General features: G+C 57.6%; 1 protein-coding gene across 1 annotated transcript in view; it reads left to right on the forward strand.

Annotated features, from left to right (window-relative positions):
- Nucleotides 1-15,904, forward strand: part of SPTBN5 (spectrin beta, non-erythrocytic 5) — a 60,244-nt gene that overhangs the window by 25,602 nt on the left and 18,738 nt on the right. Inside the window, exons 23-47 of the mRNA XM_049897657.1 lie at nucleotides 325-498; nucleotides 958-1,172; nucleotides 1,625-1,811; nucleotides 2,037-2,237; nucleotides 2,499-2,615; nucleotides 3,996-4,153; nucleotides 4,533-4,665; nucleotides 4,951-5,096; nucleotides 6,030-6,144; nucleotides 6,244-6,354; nucleotides 6,621-6,800; nucleotides 8,619-8,822; nucleotides 8,985-9,134; nucleotides 9,718-9,822; nucleotides 10,221-10,388; nucleotides 10,641-10,790; nucleotides 10,948-11,139; nucleotides 11,335-11,430; nucleotides 12,925-13,031; nucleotides 13,107-13,221; nucleotides 14,096-14,209; nucleotides 14,389-14,510; nucleotides 14,770-14,932; nucleotides 15,158-15,346; nucleotides 15,634-15,711. Coding sequence (XP_049753614.1) covers nucleotides 325-498; nucleotides 958-1,172; nucleotides 1,625-1,811; nucleotides 2,037-2,237; nucleotides 2,499-2,615; nucleotides 3,996-4,153; nucleotides 4,533-4,665; nucleotides 4,951-5,096; nucleotides 6,030-6,144; nucleotides 6,244-6,354; nucleotides 6,621-6,800; nucleotides 8,619-8,822; nucleotides 8,985-9,134; nucleotides 9,718-9,822; nucleotides 10,221-10,388; nucleotides 10,641-10,790; nucleotides 10,948-11,139; nucleotides 11,335-11,430; nucleotides 12,925-13,031; nucleotides 13,107-13,221; nucleotides 14,096-14,209; nucleotides 14,389-14,510; nucleotides 14,770-14,932; nucleotides 15,158-15,346; nucleotides 15,634-15,711 — 3,690 coding nt within the window. The remainder of the gene's footprint in view (nucleotides 1-324; nucleotides 499-957; nucleotides 1,173-1,624; nucleotides 1,812-2,036; nucleotides 2,238-2,498; nucleotides 2,616-3,995; nucleotides 4,154-4,532; nucleotides 4,666-4,950; nucleotides 5,097-6,029; nucleotides 6,145-6,243; nucleotides 6,355-6,620; nucleotides 6,801-8,618; nucleotides 8,823-8,984; nucleotides 9,135-9,717; nucleotides 9,823-10,220; nucleotides 10,389-10,640; nucleotides 10,791-10,947; nucleotides 11,140-11,334; nucleotides 11,431-12,924; nucleotides 13,032-13,106; nucleotides 13,222-14,095; nucleotides 14,210-14,388; nucleotides 14,511-14,769; nucleotides 14,933-15,157; nucleotides 15,347-15,633; nucleotides 15,712-15,904) is intronic.

Consider the following 15,904-nt stretch of genomic DNA (forward strand, 5'->3'; position numbering starts at 1 on the left):
ACTGTGGAGTTAGGATCCCCCACTACCTCCTTCATTCAGCTGGGCGTGCTCTTGCCTTGGCACCCAAGCCAGCCCTGAGAGCTGCTGTCATCCTTCCCCCAACTCTCCAGGACAAGTTCCAGAGACTGCCACCTCCACCAGGACCAAGCTGTTCCCTGCTGTACTTGCAGGGCTCAGAGGAAAGCCCTCTGCCTCTGCCCACAGACCAGGGCCACATTGAACTGCCTGAGCCCAGAAAGCCTGTGGAATGCAGCTTGTAGCCAGCCACCCCCCACCTCTGCCAGCAGCTCAGCCAGCTGCCCTGGGCCATTGTCTCCACTGCAGGCTGGGAGAGAACTGTTGAGCAGTGGGCTCCACGCTCAGGATGCCCAGGAGGACGTGCAGGCCAGGCTTCGGGGCCTGAGCCACAAATGGGAGGAATTGAACTGCAAGATGGCTGAGCGTGGGGACAAGCTCCGGCAGGCCAGACAGCAGGAGCAGCTCCTGGAGCTGCTGCAGGTCAGCTGAGGGGGTGCAGGGCGAAGGAGGGAGACTGAGTCTGGGCTGGGGCGGGGTGGGAGCAGGAAGGAAGGGGAAGGGTCTGGGTGGGCTGCTAACTCTGCAGTGCCCTGTGAAGCCTGCAGTGCTTGGTGGTCCCTGCACTACAACAAGCTGAACGTGGCTTTACCCAACAGTAGACAGTTGCAGGACTGTCTCCTACGTGCCCAGGGCATGGTCAGCTGGGGAGGAAGAAGCACAAGGGAGTTGGGGTGTTCATGAGGCTCTGGGAGAAGGTTTGGGTATTGCTGATCGTGGGTTGACAATGCAGGGACAGAGGCCTCCAATAAGCGAATCTGACGTGCTCATGGCTCCAACAGATGCTGTGGCCTCTGGCTGGGTGGACAGGCAGAGCCCAGGAGGCGCACATGCCGTCCTCTATACAGAGAGCTTCATGCAGCCTCCTGCATCCCTTCCCAGGAAGCCGAAGAGAAGCTGGAGCAGCTAGAGGGGGCCCTGCAGGGTGCAGGAATGGAGCAGGACCTGCGCCCAAGCCGGGAGCTGCAGAAACAGCACCGCAAACTGAAGGGCGAGAGCCAGGCTCTGGCCAGCAAGATGGCTGCCCTCAGTTCCCAGGCCCACCATGTGCTCAATTTCCAGAGCTTCCTGGAGGAGCCCCAGGAGTACCTCCAGAGGTGGGCCCCTGTCCCTCCACTGGCCATTTTGCCCCATCTTCACTCCTCCCTTTTTTTTTCACCCTACTGTGTGTCCCTTAAAAAAATTTTTTTTTTTTTTTGCGCTGTGTGAATTTGAGGGTGGTTTGACCCAGTGAGCACAGGAGGGTGGCATCTGTAGGACCTCAGGTTGCCCAAACCTCGTTCCCTGTGAGCAGAGTCATTCCTGGGGTAGGAGGGCCAGAGACCGCAGTTAGGCATCCTGAACGGGGTGCCCTGCAGTCTGAAGCCAGGCAGGTGATCTGGGCAGTGAGGTGGAGCCGTGGGCTCTCCATCCGCCTCCTCATCAGATGAAGCTTTTCCTCAGTTCTCCCACCTTGCGCCTCAGAGGTCCCTGGTGGGCTAAGGAAAGAATTGAGGGCCTGGTCCTTACCCAGTTCTCAAGCGCTACCATCTTGTCACTCTCCACCCAGGCTGGAGTCCCTGCATGGGCGCCTGGCCACGTGGCACCTGCAGCTGCAGGCTTTGGTTGAGCTGCACCAATTCTACCACCTGAGCAACCTGGAGCTCACCTGGGTGGCCGAGCACATGCCCAGTGCCAGCTCCACCAACTACACCAAGTGCCCAGATGATACCCAGCACCTTCACCACAAGCACAAGGTAAGAGCCCCCTCTTTTTCCCAGGATGTCTGACATCCCATTCTCTCTGCCTCTTCTCAGGGCACCCTGGCCTCTAAGCCTCTTTCTCTGGTTGTCCTGATTTCCAAGTTTCTGCCCCCAGCTACTCTGGGCCTGGGGTTTTTGCCATGACTGGAGTCTGGAGACACACCCATGGCTCTGGGCCGGGCACCCTGTGGCACAAGGTGTCTTACTCTGCTGTGTCAGGAGTTGCAGGCTGTGGTGAAAGGCCATCGGGGACAGGTGCAGCGGGTGCTAGGCTCTGGACAGAGCCTCGCCACCTCAGGGCACCCCCATGCCCAGAACATCAGGGAGCAATGCCAGAAGCTGGAAGGGCGCTGGGCAGAGCTGGAGCAGGCGTGTGCGGCATGGGCCCAGTGCCTACAGCAGGCTGTTGCGTCCCGGCAGGTAGGATGAAGACATGGGGCCAGGGGAAGTGGCAAACGTTGGGATGGGCTCTGTGGGTAAGCGGTCTGTGGACCTGGAACTTTCAGACAGGTGGGCCATAGCAGTGGCACAAACTCAGGGGCAGGAGCCAGTTGGCCCCCACCTGGGCCCAGGAGCCCCTTTGTGCTGGCTGTTGGAGAGTGGCGGTGTGCTGTCCCCAGGGTATGATTGATGGGGATCCTGCCTAAGATCGCCAAGGTGACTCGGAACCACTCTTCGCAGTATTTTCTGGACGTGTCAGAGCTGGAGGTCTGGGTGGAGGAGAAGTGGCCACTGGTGAGCAGTCAGGAATATGGCAGAGACGAGGCTGCCACCTTCAGTCTCATTAAGAAGCACCAGGTACCACACCCTGAGCCTCCCTACTCTGTCTGGACTTGAGTGATCAGGGGCCACGAGGAAAGGAATTGTCACAGTCCTAAGGAGGCACAGAGCCCTGCTCTTTCTTCCTGAAGACCCAGCCAGCCCCAGCCCCATCCCCCACCCACATCCTGCAGCCTCCCCCCCCTCACCCACAGCGTTCCCTTCTTCAGAGGCAACCCCAGGCACTGTGCTTGCTGTACGACACCGTTCTCCCTTCTTTAGTCTCTTTACTATCCTGGCCTCTCCCTGTGGCCTCTGCATTTCCCTGTCTTCTCTTCTTGTTTCCTCTCCCCACCCCGCTCTTTTGCCCTCTTGGAGTCACCTTCTCTAGCTGTCTCCACATCTTCCACAGATTTCTTCTTAGCCCCCTAGGTTTTGAACAGCAGCCTTTGAGTTAACCAAACACCCTTCCTGAAACCCACCTCCTCCCATAGCATCCCCTGATTAAAGGAAGGGAGGCCTGGAACTCACCCTCCTTGTCCCTGGAATTGGCTCTCAGAACTACACAGGATACAAAGCCTGGACCACACAACAGCTCTGCTTCCTGTTTTCAGTGAAGTGTCCTCTTGTCTGGGCATTTTTCAGCATGGTGCTAGTGGTCAGTGTTTCAGTGGGTTCTGGGTCTGAAGACTTTCACTGAGTCATTCCTAAAGGGCCATCCCCTCATGGAGCTCCACTGTCCCAGGCATTACTGGGCAGCTTAATTAATGCTATCCATCTTTCACACTTTGATATTGGGATCCAGTTGAATGCCTCCTGTTCCCTTCCTTCCTTGGCCCAGATTACCCACCACTCACTGTTCCCTGATAAATACTGAGCCCCCTGAGAGCACAGACCATGTCTTTATGGGGCAGTAAGTGCTCCACTGATACTGGTTATTGGATGGATGGATGGATGGATGTATCAGTGGGTAGAATGGATGGATAGGTGGGTGGGTGGGTGGGTGGATGCATCAATGAATTGATGGGTGAATCAATGTGTGGATGGAAGGGTGAGTATATCAATAGGTGGATGAGTGGGCGGGTGAATGGATGAGTGGGCGGGTGGGTAGATGGATGATGGGCGAGTGTATGTGTGGGCAGATAAAAAAAAGCAGATAAGTGGGGGGTAAATGGGTGGGTGGGCGGGTGGGTAGACAGATGATGGGTGAGTGTATGTGTGGGCAGATAAGTGGGGGGTAAATGGGTGGGCGGGTGGGTAGACAGATGATGGGTGAGTGTATGTGTGGGCAGATAAGTGGGGGGTAAATGGGTGGGTGGCTGGGTAGATGGATGATGGGTGAGTGTATGTGTGGGCAGATGGATAGATGAATGACAGTCACCCAGCCTGAGCCAGGCATGGGTCCTTGTGTATTGGCAGGCCCTACAGCAGGAACTGACTCTTTATTGGAGCTTCATGGAGGAGCTTGACCAGAGGGCCCAGACTCTCACTGGCCCTGAGGCCCCTGAGCAGCTGGGCTTGAGGCAGGAGAGGCTCTGGAAGCAGCTGCAGGCACTGCAGGTGTTGGCAGCCACACGGTGAGGGCCACTACAATCTCATCAGTGGGTACTGGGAACCTGGCTGGGGTTGGCTCTTCCCCTCATGGGTCCCTCACTTGAGAAGAACCCAGGCCCGTATAGATGTGTCAGAAGGATGAGTCCCTGCTGTGTGTTGCACGCCTCTTTCCATAAACTCTTGAACAAGAGCCTGCTGGGCAGGAGCTCAGGTCCCCCAGCTCCAGTCATCTGTCCCTTGCCCACATCCATACCCCTCACCAGCCCCTGCACACACCTTTTTGTCTACTTCTCCCTGAATCCAGAGCTGCAGTCTTGGGCAGAGACCATGAATAACCTCATCCTTCAGGTAACTGGGCCAGTTACCCCCAAAGTGTGGACAAACTAACAGCTGTCACCACAGGGACCAGGAGCTGGAGGGGACCTTGAAGCTGCATGAGTTTATGAAGGAAGCCGAGGACTTGCAGAGCTGGCTCACTAGCCAGAAGCAAGTGGCCAGAGAAGAAAGCCCCGGAGAGGACTACGAACACGTCCTGGTGAGGAAAGGGCTGGGGCAAGGAGGAAGCCCTGAGGCAGAATGATGAGGGCAGAGGAGGCTAGCCTGGGCTGGGCTGTATGGAGAAAGGGGTGGTGGTTGTCATCAGTCCTGGCTGAGGACAAGCTTGGGCCTCCTGCGTCCCCCTTCTGAGTGGAGTGGCCAGGTGCCATGGCTGTCCAGCCCTACCTTGCCCAGTCACTCGCTGAAGCTTCTCACGTCCCTGACTGGTTGCCGTCTCCCCAGCTGAGGGCTACCCCATCACGCATTCCTCTCTTCTTCTCAGCACCTCCGGACCAAGTTTGCAACATTTCAGCGCCAAGTGGAGATGGGTGGTCAACGGGTGGCCGCCTGCCAGCAGCTAGCAGAGAGTCTGCTGGAGGCTGGGCCCAGTGCTGCCCCCAGGGTCCGTCAGAAGCAGCAGGACCTACAGTGGGTGCCCAGAGGGCCAGGCCAGGGGCATGGGTGTGAGGGAAGGTGCTGGGAAGGCAATTTCTGGGGTGTTAAGAGAGGGTGGACAGGCTCCAAGGACCACACGAGATATCAGGAGAGGGGCTCGTTCCAGGGATGCTGAGCCGGCCCCAGGTGGCTATGGCCTGTGAAGGGAGGTGAAGCTGGGTTTGCAGATCAAAGAGCCCAGCCCAAAAGCCAACACGTCAGGGGCACTTTTCCCAACCACTGGCTCCCAGGACTGGTAGGAGAAGCCTGCCTGGGCTGGGGCCAGTGTCCCTCCTAAGAGCTTCCCCACAGCTAACAGGCTCACACATATCACAGTCCTTGGCATCCCACATCCCCAGCTACCCTCCAAGCTGCATGACTCCACCCCGGACTGTGAGCTTTGAGGCCAGATCACAATTTATTCATAGTCCCCAGCACAGAGCCTGGCCTGGCATAAGTCACAGGAGCTCAGTGGAAGTTTGCTGGGTGAACGAGAAAGGGAGAGATGCGGCCTCTACCTTTGAAGTGTTTGGAGTCTGACTCCAATCTAATTGGAATATTGAGCAGCAGACACACAAGCTGTAAGGAATATCATAAAGCATAGATATCAGCGAAGTGCTGCACTTTGTAGCACCAGAAAACACCAAAGCCAAACCCACTGCCGTCAAGTCGATTCCGGTTCATAGCGACCCTACAGCAGTAAAAAAAAAGTAGCAAGGGGCAAATTCCCAGGAAAGACAGAAAGACAGGCTCCCGGGAGGACAGTTCGCAGGCAGGCCCAAAGGCAGGGGACAGGTTTAGGGAGGGGAGTAGCCCTTCAGGACCTTCAGACAACCTAGGCAGGAGGAGGGCTGAGCAGGCGGAGTCTGGAGGAATTAGAGCCGCTCAGCGCTGACTTCCTGCTGGCCTTCCCCACTCCTGGGGCAGGGCTGCCTGGTCGGAGCTGTGGGAGCTGACCCAGGCCCAAGGCCTCCTGCTCAGAGATGCCGAGATCTCCCTCGGAGTTCACAGAGATCTGTCGAGAGTGCTCGCCCAGATCCAGGTGTCAGCCAGGGGAGGGAGGGGATTCTAGAAATGGAGCCACCCCAGGCTCAGAGCCTGGCCCTTACCTCCTGATACCTGGGTCACCTCCGCTCCTCAGGAGAAAGCCATGAGCCTCCCAGATGGTGTGTCCCAGGACCTGCGTGGGGCTGAGGCCCAGCTGAGGAGACATGAGGGGCTGGAGTGTGAACTCACAGGCACTGAGCGGCAGGTAAGACCAGGTCTGGTGGCCTCTCCCACTTGGGCCCTGCAGGCCCCCTCAGACCTGGCCCATCTGTTCCTCACTTCCTCTGGATTTCCCACATCTCCTTGGGGTCTCCAGTTGGGCCCATTGTGCACAGCCAGGCATGGCCCAAGGACAGGTTTCCCCGCTGGGCTCAGGTACCCGTGCACGGAACATGTCTGTGGGATGGTCAGGCTCCTCCACCTCAGGGAGGACACCACCTTTCCCTCCCTGTCTCCTACTCTGACCCCCAGCTGCAGGAGCTACTAGAGACTGCAGGCAGCGTGCAGAAGCTGTATCCTGGGCCTCAGGCCAATGCTGTGTGGCGGAGGCAGCAGGCTGTGCTGCAGGCCTGGGAGGCCCTGCGGGTGCGCATGCAACAGCGCAGGGCCCAGCTGGAGCAGGCATGCCTCCTGGCCCGCTTCCACACAGCGGTGAGGGCTCCTTCCCCTCAGGAGGCTTGTGTATGCCTGTGTGTATGTATGTGTGCGCCTCTGGGTATGCATGCGTGTATGTATGTGTGTCTGTGTGTGTCTGTGCATCTGTGGATGCATGCATATATGTATGTGTGTGTCGGTGTGTGTGTCTATATGTCTATGTGTGTGTGTCGTATGTCTGCATGTTGGTGTATGTATATCTGTGTGTCTGCACGTCTATATGTGTCTGTGTATGGGTGTGTGTCTGCATGTATATGTGTATGCATATGTCTGCATGTCTGTGTCTATGTGTGTGGGTGTGTCTGTGTGTGTCTGCATGTGTATGTGTGTGCGTATGTCTGTATCTATGTGTATGGGTGTGTCTGTGTCTGCATGTATATGTGTGTGCATGTGTCTGTGTGTCTGTGTGTGTGCATGTGTCTGTGTGTGCGTGTGTCTGTGTGTGCATGTGTCTGTGTGTCTGTGTGTGGATGTGTGTGTGTGCATGTATATGTGTGTGCGTGTGTGTGTGTGCATGTATATGTGTGTGCATGTGTCTGTGTCTGTGTGTGTGCATGTATATGTGTGTGCATGTGTCTGTGTCTCTGTGTGTGCACGTGTCTGTGTCTGTGTCTGCGTGTGTGTATTGTACTGTGCATGTGCATGCGTTGATAAGGCCCTCCAGTTCTGGAAGGAGAACAAGCGTGGACGGAGGTGGAACAGCAGGAGTGTGTCTGGAGTCCATGTGGCTGGTCAGAGGGCCTAATACACGGGGTGTAGCAGTGACTCCTTAGGTTTGGATCAGAGTCAGCCAGGTGAGAGATGGGGCAGTCAGGACTGTGAATGTAGAACAGCCCCAGTAAGCCCCTAACTGGAGACCCAGATGCTCCTTCCAGATGTTCTAGGCAATGACCTCTGGATCACCTAGCATCTGTTCAACACCTGTGCTTGGCTCTTCTAGGAGTGTGGTGGAGGAAGGAGGGTGACAAGAAGCAACAGAAGATGGGATGGCTGCCCTCATGGAGCTTATCTAGCTGGGAGATGAGCCTGATACCCCAGAGAGTCAGATTGGGATGGTGGGTCCTGGCCATGGGCTGTCCCAGGGATCCCACATCTCAATACCTGGTCAACCAGGAGGCCGAAACTATGATGCTGCAGAAGGCTTGAACTCAGGCACCCAACTTGGCCACTTTCTAGCAGTGTGGGCTTGAGGAAGGCATCTGGCCCTAGGTCACTCCCCTCTGTTCATCGAGCACGTAGAGATTACAAAACTCTTTTACATGCATCATGCTTTTTATCCTTCATCTATGCAATGGACAAGGGTCCAAGGTCCCTCCGGCTCAAACATTCTGTAAGTGATTCTACAAGAATCAACAATAGATCATCTAAGTGTTAAATTGGTAGTCAGTGGACAAAGAAAGCAACGGGACATCAAGCTGCCAAGGAGGGCCTCAGGGAGCAGAGAATGCCCTGGCCCTGGAAAAATGGGTGGGCTTTGGAGAGGTGGGAAGGAACGAGAAAGAAGTTCTAAGCAGGAGGGGCAGCAAGAGCAAAGGGTGGAGATGAGGCTTGCTGGGGACGTGGTTTCAGGAAGCGGGAGGTGGGGTGGCGAAGCTAGCACACGTGGAGGTTTGGTGGACTGGGAAGGATTAGTGGATGAGAAGGGAGGAACCAGGTGACAAAGGGCCCTGTGAGCCCCACCCAAGGCTGTGACTGGGAAAGCTCGGGGCAGCTTCCACTTAAGTGGATCCAGGCTGGCTGTGACTGCCTCAATGTCTGGTTCTCTGCTGCCCCCAGCCTTCCCCTGCTCTCTCCCTCGCTCTCCCCGGGATCCAGGTGCAGGACTACGGGTCATGGGCAGCCAGTGTGCACCAGGAATTGCAGGTGGAGAAGAGGTCCCAGGACCCCAGCAGCGTTCCCCTAAAGCTCCATGCCCACCAACAGCTTCGGGCTGAGCTGGAGACCCAGGAGGAGCTGCACCTGCAGGCTGCCCAGTTGGGCCAGCAGGCACTTCTGACCTCAGCGCTGCCCACCAAGGAGGTGGGCCCCCTTCTGGTGCTCCCGCAGCCTACCCTGCCCTACCTGGCGACCCGCCCCACAGTGCTGTGTCAGCCTCTTCTCAGAGGCTTCCCTCAGGGCCACCTCCCTGTCTTGTCTGTACCGTTCCCCGCCAGCTCAGGCCCCCCACATGCTCACCCCCAGGTCCAGGAAAGGCTGAGAGCCTTGCAGAACACACGGGAACAGGTGTTCCAGGCCTGGGAGCAGGAGCAGGAGAGGCTGCAGGCCATGTACCGTGAGCAGCTCTTCCTCAGAGAGTGTGGCCACCTGGACAAGATCCTCCAGGCCCAGGAGGCAGGTCGCCTTGCCCCATAACACACACACACACACACACACACACACACACACAACACACACACACTCACACACACACTTACATACACTCACATGCACACTCAGACACACACCCACACATACACTCACACACACACACACACACACAAACACCCCCCCAGGGTTTCCTCTCCTGTTCCCCCCTCCCCTGCTTTCCCCTTGCTTCCTGGATCTCTGGCTTCTTCCTGATAGGCAGCATTGAGCATTAGTCCTCCCACGTGGCCAAGGGGGCACCTGAGCCTCCCAATGTCCCCAGGCCAGTCAGGACCTCTTCTGCCCCCGCCCTCCCCCAGCTGAGCCCCACAGGGTTTTGTCAGAGGTTGGGGTGTTCCTAACCCCCCAGCCTGTAGTGCCACACTGCCCCCCGCCCCCACGCACAGTGCTCACCTCAGCCCCGCCGCCCCGGTCCCTTGCTTCACCCCACAGAGCCCCACACAGGCTGCAAACAGTGGGGCTGCCCATCTAGACAGTCCTTGCTGGCCATCTGCTCTCTGGGGTTCAGGCACCCACCTCCCCTCTTTGACTCTTCCATGGGTTGGTCCAGGTCTCCATGAAAACCAGCACCCTGGGAAGGTCAGTAGAAGAGGTGCAGCAGTTGATCCACAAGCATGAGGCCTTCCAGAAGGTGCTGACTGCCCAGGACGGGAAGGTAATGGGCTTGGAGAGTCCTGGGCATTGTTGGGGCAGGGGTAGGTACATTTTGGGGAGTTCAGACTCTTGGCGGGCTGCAGGATGTGATGTGTACACAGAAGCAAAGCTGATTTGTGGGCGGCACTATGGAACTAGGGGTGCTCAATGGGGCTGATAACTGGGCAGAGTTGTCTGTGTGGCTCAGGAAGAGCACCTGGGATGGGGCGGGCCACTCTGCAGGGACCACAGAGGGCATTTGGCTCTGTCCACATCACATGGTCACTGGCCAGGCCTGAGCTGTGCAGAGCTGAGGGAAAGGCTTCAGGACCCTCACAGAAAGGGTTTTGGGCCCTATCGACCAGCCCCTGCCCCAGCTCCCCCAGGAGGAAACCGCAGGCTGTGCCTCCTGGCCCACAGGAGATGGCTGTGCGTGAGCAGGCGAAGGCGCTCCAGGCCCCCAGGGTGCAAGGCTTGCTGGTCATGGTGCTGGAGCGACGCGCTCGCGTGAAGGACCTGGCGGAGACGCGGCGATGTGCCCTGCACACCTCCCTGCTGACAGCCAGCTTCACCAGGGCTGCAACCCAGGTCAGAGGATGTTCCAGCCCAATGCCTCCCACATGGGCCGCGTTTTACCTTTGTGAATGACCTTCACCTTCACGAAGGACCTCATGACAACTGTGATGAGACAACTGAGGCTTGGAGTGTTCGGTGGCTTTTCCAGGGGCTGAGATGGGACCTTTCAGCCACCTGGGCACAGCTGAGGAGCAGCCTGGGGATGTCTCCATGGGCTGAGGCAGTACTGAGCATCATGGGATCCATGTCCCCACGACCCCACAGGCTGAGGACTGGATCCAGGAGCGGGCCCAGCAGCTGAAAGAGCCTGTCCATCCTGGGGACCTGAAAGATAATTTGAAGCACCTGCAGAAACACCAGGCCTTTGAGGCTGAGGTCCAGGCCCATGAGGAAGTCATAACCTCTGTCGCCAAGGTAACCACCAGGCCCACCCCCTGCCTCCCCACTCCCTACCCCAAACCGTGGACTCCCAGATGGCCAAGGGGAAGGTCTTAGGCAGGGGGAGCCAGGGATAGCAGAAAAGCAGAAGGAAGGTTGACAGACAAGATCTCCGACGCCCCTCTCTCTGCAGAAGGGTGAGGCTCTCCTGGCGCAGGGTCCCCCTCAGGCGGGAGAGGTCTCACAGAGGCTGCAGGCACTGCACGGGCACTGGGAGAAGCTGAGGCAGGCTGTGGCACTCCGCGGCCAGGACCTGAGGGGCAAGCAGGACCTCCTGGAGTTCCTGCAGAGAGTGGACCTTGCAGAGGCCTGGATCCAGGAGAAGGTGGAGGCCCAACCAGCCAGGGACAGAGCTGGGAGGTGGGGCGGGGGAGCTAAGAGGTGGGCGGGGAGCCACCCTGGACCTGCATTCTCTTGTCCCAAAAACCTCCACAGAGTCCCAGCAGCTGAGTGCCAGGGCCTGGGCGGGCCTGGGGCCGGTGCTTAGAGTACCCCTGTCCTGGGCCCTTGGTCTCCATAGGAGGGGATGCTGAACGTCAGCGAGCTGGGCCAGGACCTTGAGCACTGCCTGCAGCTTAGCAGGCAGCTCTGCACGTTCCGAGGCACCTTGGCTGGGGTAAGGGGGCCCTGCCTGGGGAGAGGTCAGCCGTGGCCTCCACTTTTGGGAAAAACTTCAGCAGTGACAGAGCAAGGAGCCCTGGTAGCGCAGTGGGTAAGCACTCGTCTGCTAACCCAAAGGTCAGCAGTTTGAACCCACCAGCCACTCTGCTGGTGAAAGATGTGGCAGCCTGCTTCCGTAAAGATTTACAGCCTTGGAAATCCTATGGGGCACTTCTACTCTGTCCTGTTGGGTCCCTATGAGTCAGAATCGACTCAACAGCAACGGGTTTGGTTTTGGTTTTTTATACCCCCCAAACACACACACACAGATGAGCACATGTGAAAAGGGGTGGGTCTGAATAAAGCCTGTAGTCTAGTTAATAGCATTGCCCTAGTGTCAACGTTCTGATTTGTGTATTGTACTGTAGTCATATGTTACCATTAGGGGGACCTGAGGGAAGGTGCATGGGACCACTCTGTGTTACTTTTGCTATTTCCTGTGAGTCTATAATTATTTCAAAATAGAAAGTTAAAAAAAAAAAAAAGCGTGTATGCCTGGCCTGTAGTAGGTGATCCATAAACAGCTGCTCGTAAACCCCTTCTCCTTTCGCATCTCCCCCTCCCCTCCCCCCACGCACCAAGAATCTATTTCTCTTCTGTGGTGTAGAGGAAAGAAAGCTGACAAATATGTTCACAATCAGGGTTAAAGACCAAACCTGCTAAGCTCACCCCACTGGCATAAGCATATAGGATTTTTTTTTAAGGCTGCAGTGCTTAAATCTAAGACATTCATTGCTAATGGTGGAGCTTTGAGATGGGGATAGAAGGCATCTTGTGGTAGAGAGAGGCCGAGCCTTGAAGTTAGAGTTGCTGGGCTTGTCTCCTGGCTCCGCCACAAACTAGCTGTGTTAGCTCTCTAGGCTGTGGCAGCTACAAAAGGAGCCCGCCTGAGGTGCTGCACAGGGAAGTGCTTTGAAAATGGCATATATGCTCTACGAGTGTTAGGTGCTTTCACTAGGGCCAGGGAGCCTGCACCCCTACGCTGCTGGGATACCCTCCCTGTGTACCCGCAAGCCTGGACCCACCTCAGGCAGGCGAGTCCTGGGGGCTGGGACACCGTAACCCCAGGAGAGTGGCACTATTTTATTCCACCCTTTGCTTTGCTTTTCTTATCCCAAGAAGCTGCATTTTAACTTTAAAAGCTTCAGTTCCTCAGTGCACACCCTCCTCCGCTCCCTCCTGGCACCTGACCTGGGGAGCACAGCCTCTGGCCTCAGGGATGCCTCAGGCTGCAGGCACCAGGAGATCTTGCTCACTGCACCTGGGATGGGGTGGCCCAGGGCACCTGGCAGTTAGAGGAAGCAGGTCCTCACCCTCCCCAAAAGTGTCGCTACTCCTCATGTTCTCTTGGGCCCAAGCAGACCCCCCCCCCAAGTGCCAACCGCAGTGCAAAGAAGGGGCCCTGAGGGAGTGTGCGGTGCCCTCACCCTGCACTCCCCCCCACCCCCAGAATGACGCCCTCATCAGAAGCATCAATGACTTGTCGCTGCAGCTCAAGATCCGGGACCCCGACCAGGTCCAGATCATCTACCAGCGGCGAAACCAACTCAACAACAGGCCAGTCCCAGCTGAGGAAGGCAGTGGGGCTGGGGGCCGCCTCACACCCAACTTACATCACCCCGTCCCCTCCAGGTGGAATAGTTTCCATGGCAACCTGCTCCGGTACCAGCGGCAGCTTGAAGGGGCACTGGAGATACACACGTTGTCGCGTGAGCTGGATGACGTCACTGGGAGGATCGCAGAGAAGGTAAGTGGTGAAGGGAGTCCTGATGCTGGCTGCAAGCAAAACCACGTCAGGCCATGGGGCGCTGCCCAAGCCTCCTAGTCTCTTATTCTGCAAGGGATCTATCGGGGATCCGCCAGGGACATCTGACGGACCACTCTTGGCATCAGCTCTGGACCATAGAAGCACCCCGTTGCAGCCCCAGAAATTGGTCTCCCTGGCTCCTTTCTCCCCAGATCCGCTGTGGATCCGGAGCACACCACTCAGTTTCCCCCTGTCCCTGAGCAATCCAGAACCCACAGGAGGGTCCCCCAGAGAAAAGCAGGCAGAACGCTGGAGAAGGCCAAAGTGAGGCAGTTATCCACGACTGAGAAGCCGTTTGTAAGGGAGGGTGCTCCGGTTCTGTGCTGTGAAGGGCTCTTGTCTAAACGCTCTCACTCCTCCTCCAGCACCTGCCTGCCACGCTCTCTTCCTTCACTTCTGAGACTCCTAAAGGGAAGAGAGTCAGGTGTAACAGTGTCTGAGACATCACCCCATGAATGTGAGGTATTACCTCCAGGAAACTCCACACCCCACATCTGGCCTAGCAATCTCCCTCCGTCACGTGGGGGGGGCCTCTGGCGGGGTCAAGGCCCTGCTCTGGCCCCGTGGAAGGGCAACCAGAAGGGAACTGGTGTTGAGGACTGGGAATCACGCTAGGTGCTGGCTTTCCGCACAGAAGCCCTGTGACCAGCATCGATGTTTTCATTGTACAGATGGGTAAATAGGCTTGTCACCTGCCTGAGGCTGTGCAGCTGGTAATGTCAAGGTCAAGCCCAGACCCTGTACAGTGAGGGAGGAACAAAGACAGGGGCAGGAGAGCAAAGGCTAAGCCTGTAACACCCCCATTCTTCCCCAGAGCACCCTGGCTCAGGCCCTGGACTGCGGGAAAGATCTGGAGAGCCTGGAGAGGCTGCTGCGTAAACATGAGAAGTTGGAGCAGGAGATGGGCCTCATCCAAGGCCAAGTGGAGGTGTGCAGCAGGTTTGCAGAGAGCACCAGGCCTAGGGTATCTCCTCTGTGAGACCCTGGTCAGGCATGGGGCCAGCTGGGCCCACCCACCGATACACCCCATGTCAGAAGCCTCCTGCAGCCAGGGACTCCACTGAGCACAGCCTGGTACCCCAGCCCAGACTCTGACCTTCCCCACAGCCCCTGGAGAGTAAGGTGGTCCACCTCTGCCAGAGAAGCCCAGGGGCAGCTCACAGCCTTGGCCGCAAGCATCGGGAGATGATGGACAGCTGGCAGCAGCTCCAGAGCAGGGCCCAGAAGCGGTACGGCCCCCTCCCCTCACTATACCCCGCAACAACCCCCTCCAGCATATCAGTCCCCACACGTCTCCTTGGCCTTCTTGGTTTCCCCTAAGCTTCTTTCTCCCCCTCTCAAATAATGGCCTGGATGGTCACCCCATCTACTCCCTTCCCCAGCCCATGGGCCCTTGGTATGTGGCTGTGGGGTGAAGGGACAGGAGAAGACACTGGTGGCACAGGGGAAGGAAGGCCTCGAGGCCCTGGCTAATGCCCCTGTGAGCAGGAAGGAGCTGCTGGATGCCTCGCGCCAAGCTCAGACACTCCAAGGGATGCTGCAGGAATTGCTGGCCTGGGCCCGGGGCCTGCGGGCTGACATGGACAACGGAAGCCCTCCCAGCAGCACTGCAGAGGCCCAGCGTAGGTTAGAGGAGCACCAGGAGCGAAAGGTGAGCAGGCCAGCCCCAAGGCCTTCCCTGCGAACCTGCCTGCTCTCTACCCCGACCTCCTCTGCTCCCACCTTGTTCTTTGTTCGTCTCTGTCTCCCGCCCCTGTCTTTCTCCCCTCCCATTCCACTCCTCCTGCTGTCCTTGCCACCTCTTCTCCTTCCAGCTGGGCCTGCACCAGCCGTGGAAGGCCTCAGCTCTGGGGATCTGAGCCCAGTCCTGTTACAGGCCGAGCTGGACTCTCGAACAGACAACATCAGCCTGGTCCGAAGCACTGTGCAGCGGCTGCTCCCAGCTGGGCACCCCTGTACCCCTGGCATTCACCAGGCCCTGGCTGGTTTAGAACAGGAGCTGAGCAGCCTGGAAGGGGCCTGGTGGGAGCACCAGCTGCAGCTACAGCAGGCCCTGCAGCTACAGGTAGGCACAGTCCCGTCCCCAACTTCCATCCTCCCCTCGAACCCACTGGGGCCTGTGCTGACCCCATAGCTTCTGGGGAAAGCTAAAGGCAGAGAGGCAGCTTGCCGGGGGTTCCCCACAGCCACCACACGCCATTCACTCACCCGGAACTCTTGCCTGCTGTGGACTTGTTCTGTTGAGCCAGGCCTCAGGCCTCTGGTCCCCTACCTTGGGCCATTGAAAGGGTCACCCCATCTGGCATGACTGGCCCTCTGCTGACTTTCTCTTGCCTTCTTCTTTCTCAACAGCTGTTTCTGAACTCCGTGGAGGAAATCGAAAGTTGGCTGTGCAGCAAGGAGGCTTCCCTAGCAAGCGAGGACCCGTGGGTAGGTGCCCAGCAGGAGCAGGGAAGAATTTACAAGAGCAGTGCTGGGAATCAAACAATCCAGTGTTGTCGGAGCTCCTAGACCGCAGGAGATCATCCCTTCTTCTGGCTTCTCCTCCCTCACCCACAGTCCACTTACTCAACAGCCAGTTAACACATGATCATTGAGCATCTGTTGTGCATGGTGCTAGGCC

Source organism: Elephas maximus, chromosome 10, assembly GCF_024166365.1.
Source record: "Elephas maximus indicus isolate mEleMax1 chromosome 10, mEleMax1 primary haplotype, whole genome shotgun sequence".
In the NCBI taxonomy this organism is placed as follows: Eukaryota; Metazoa; Chordata; class Mammalia; order Proboscidea; family Elephantidae; genus Elephas; species Elephas maximus.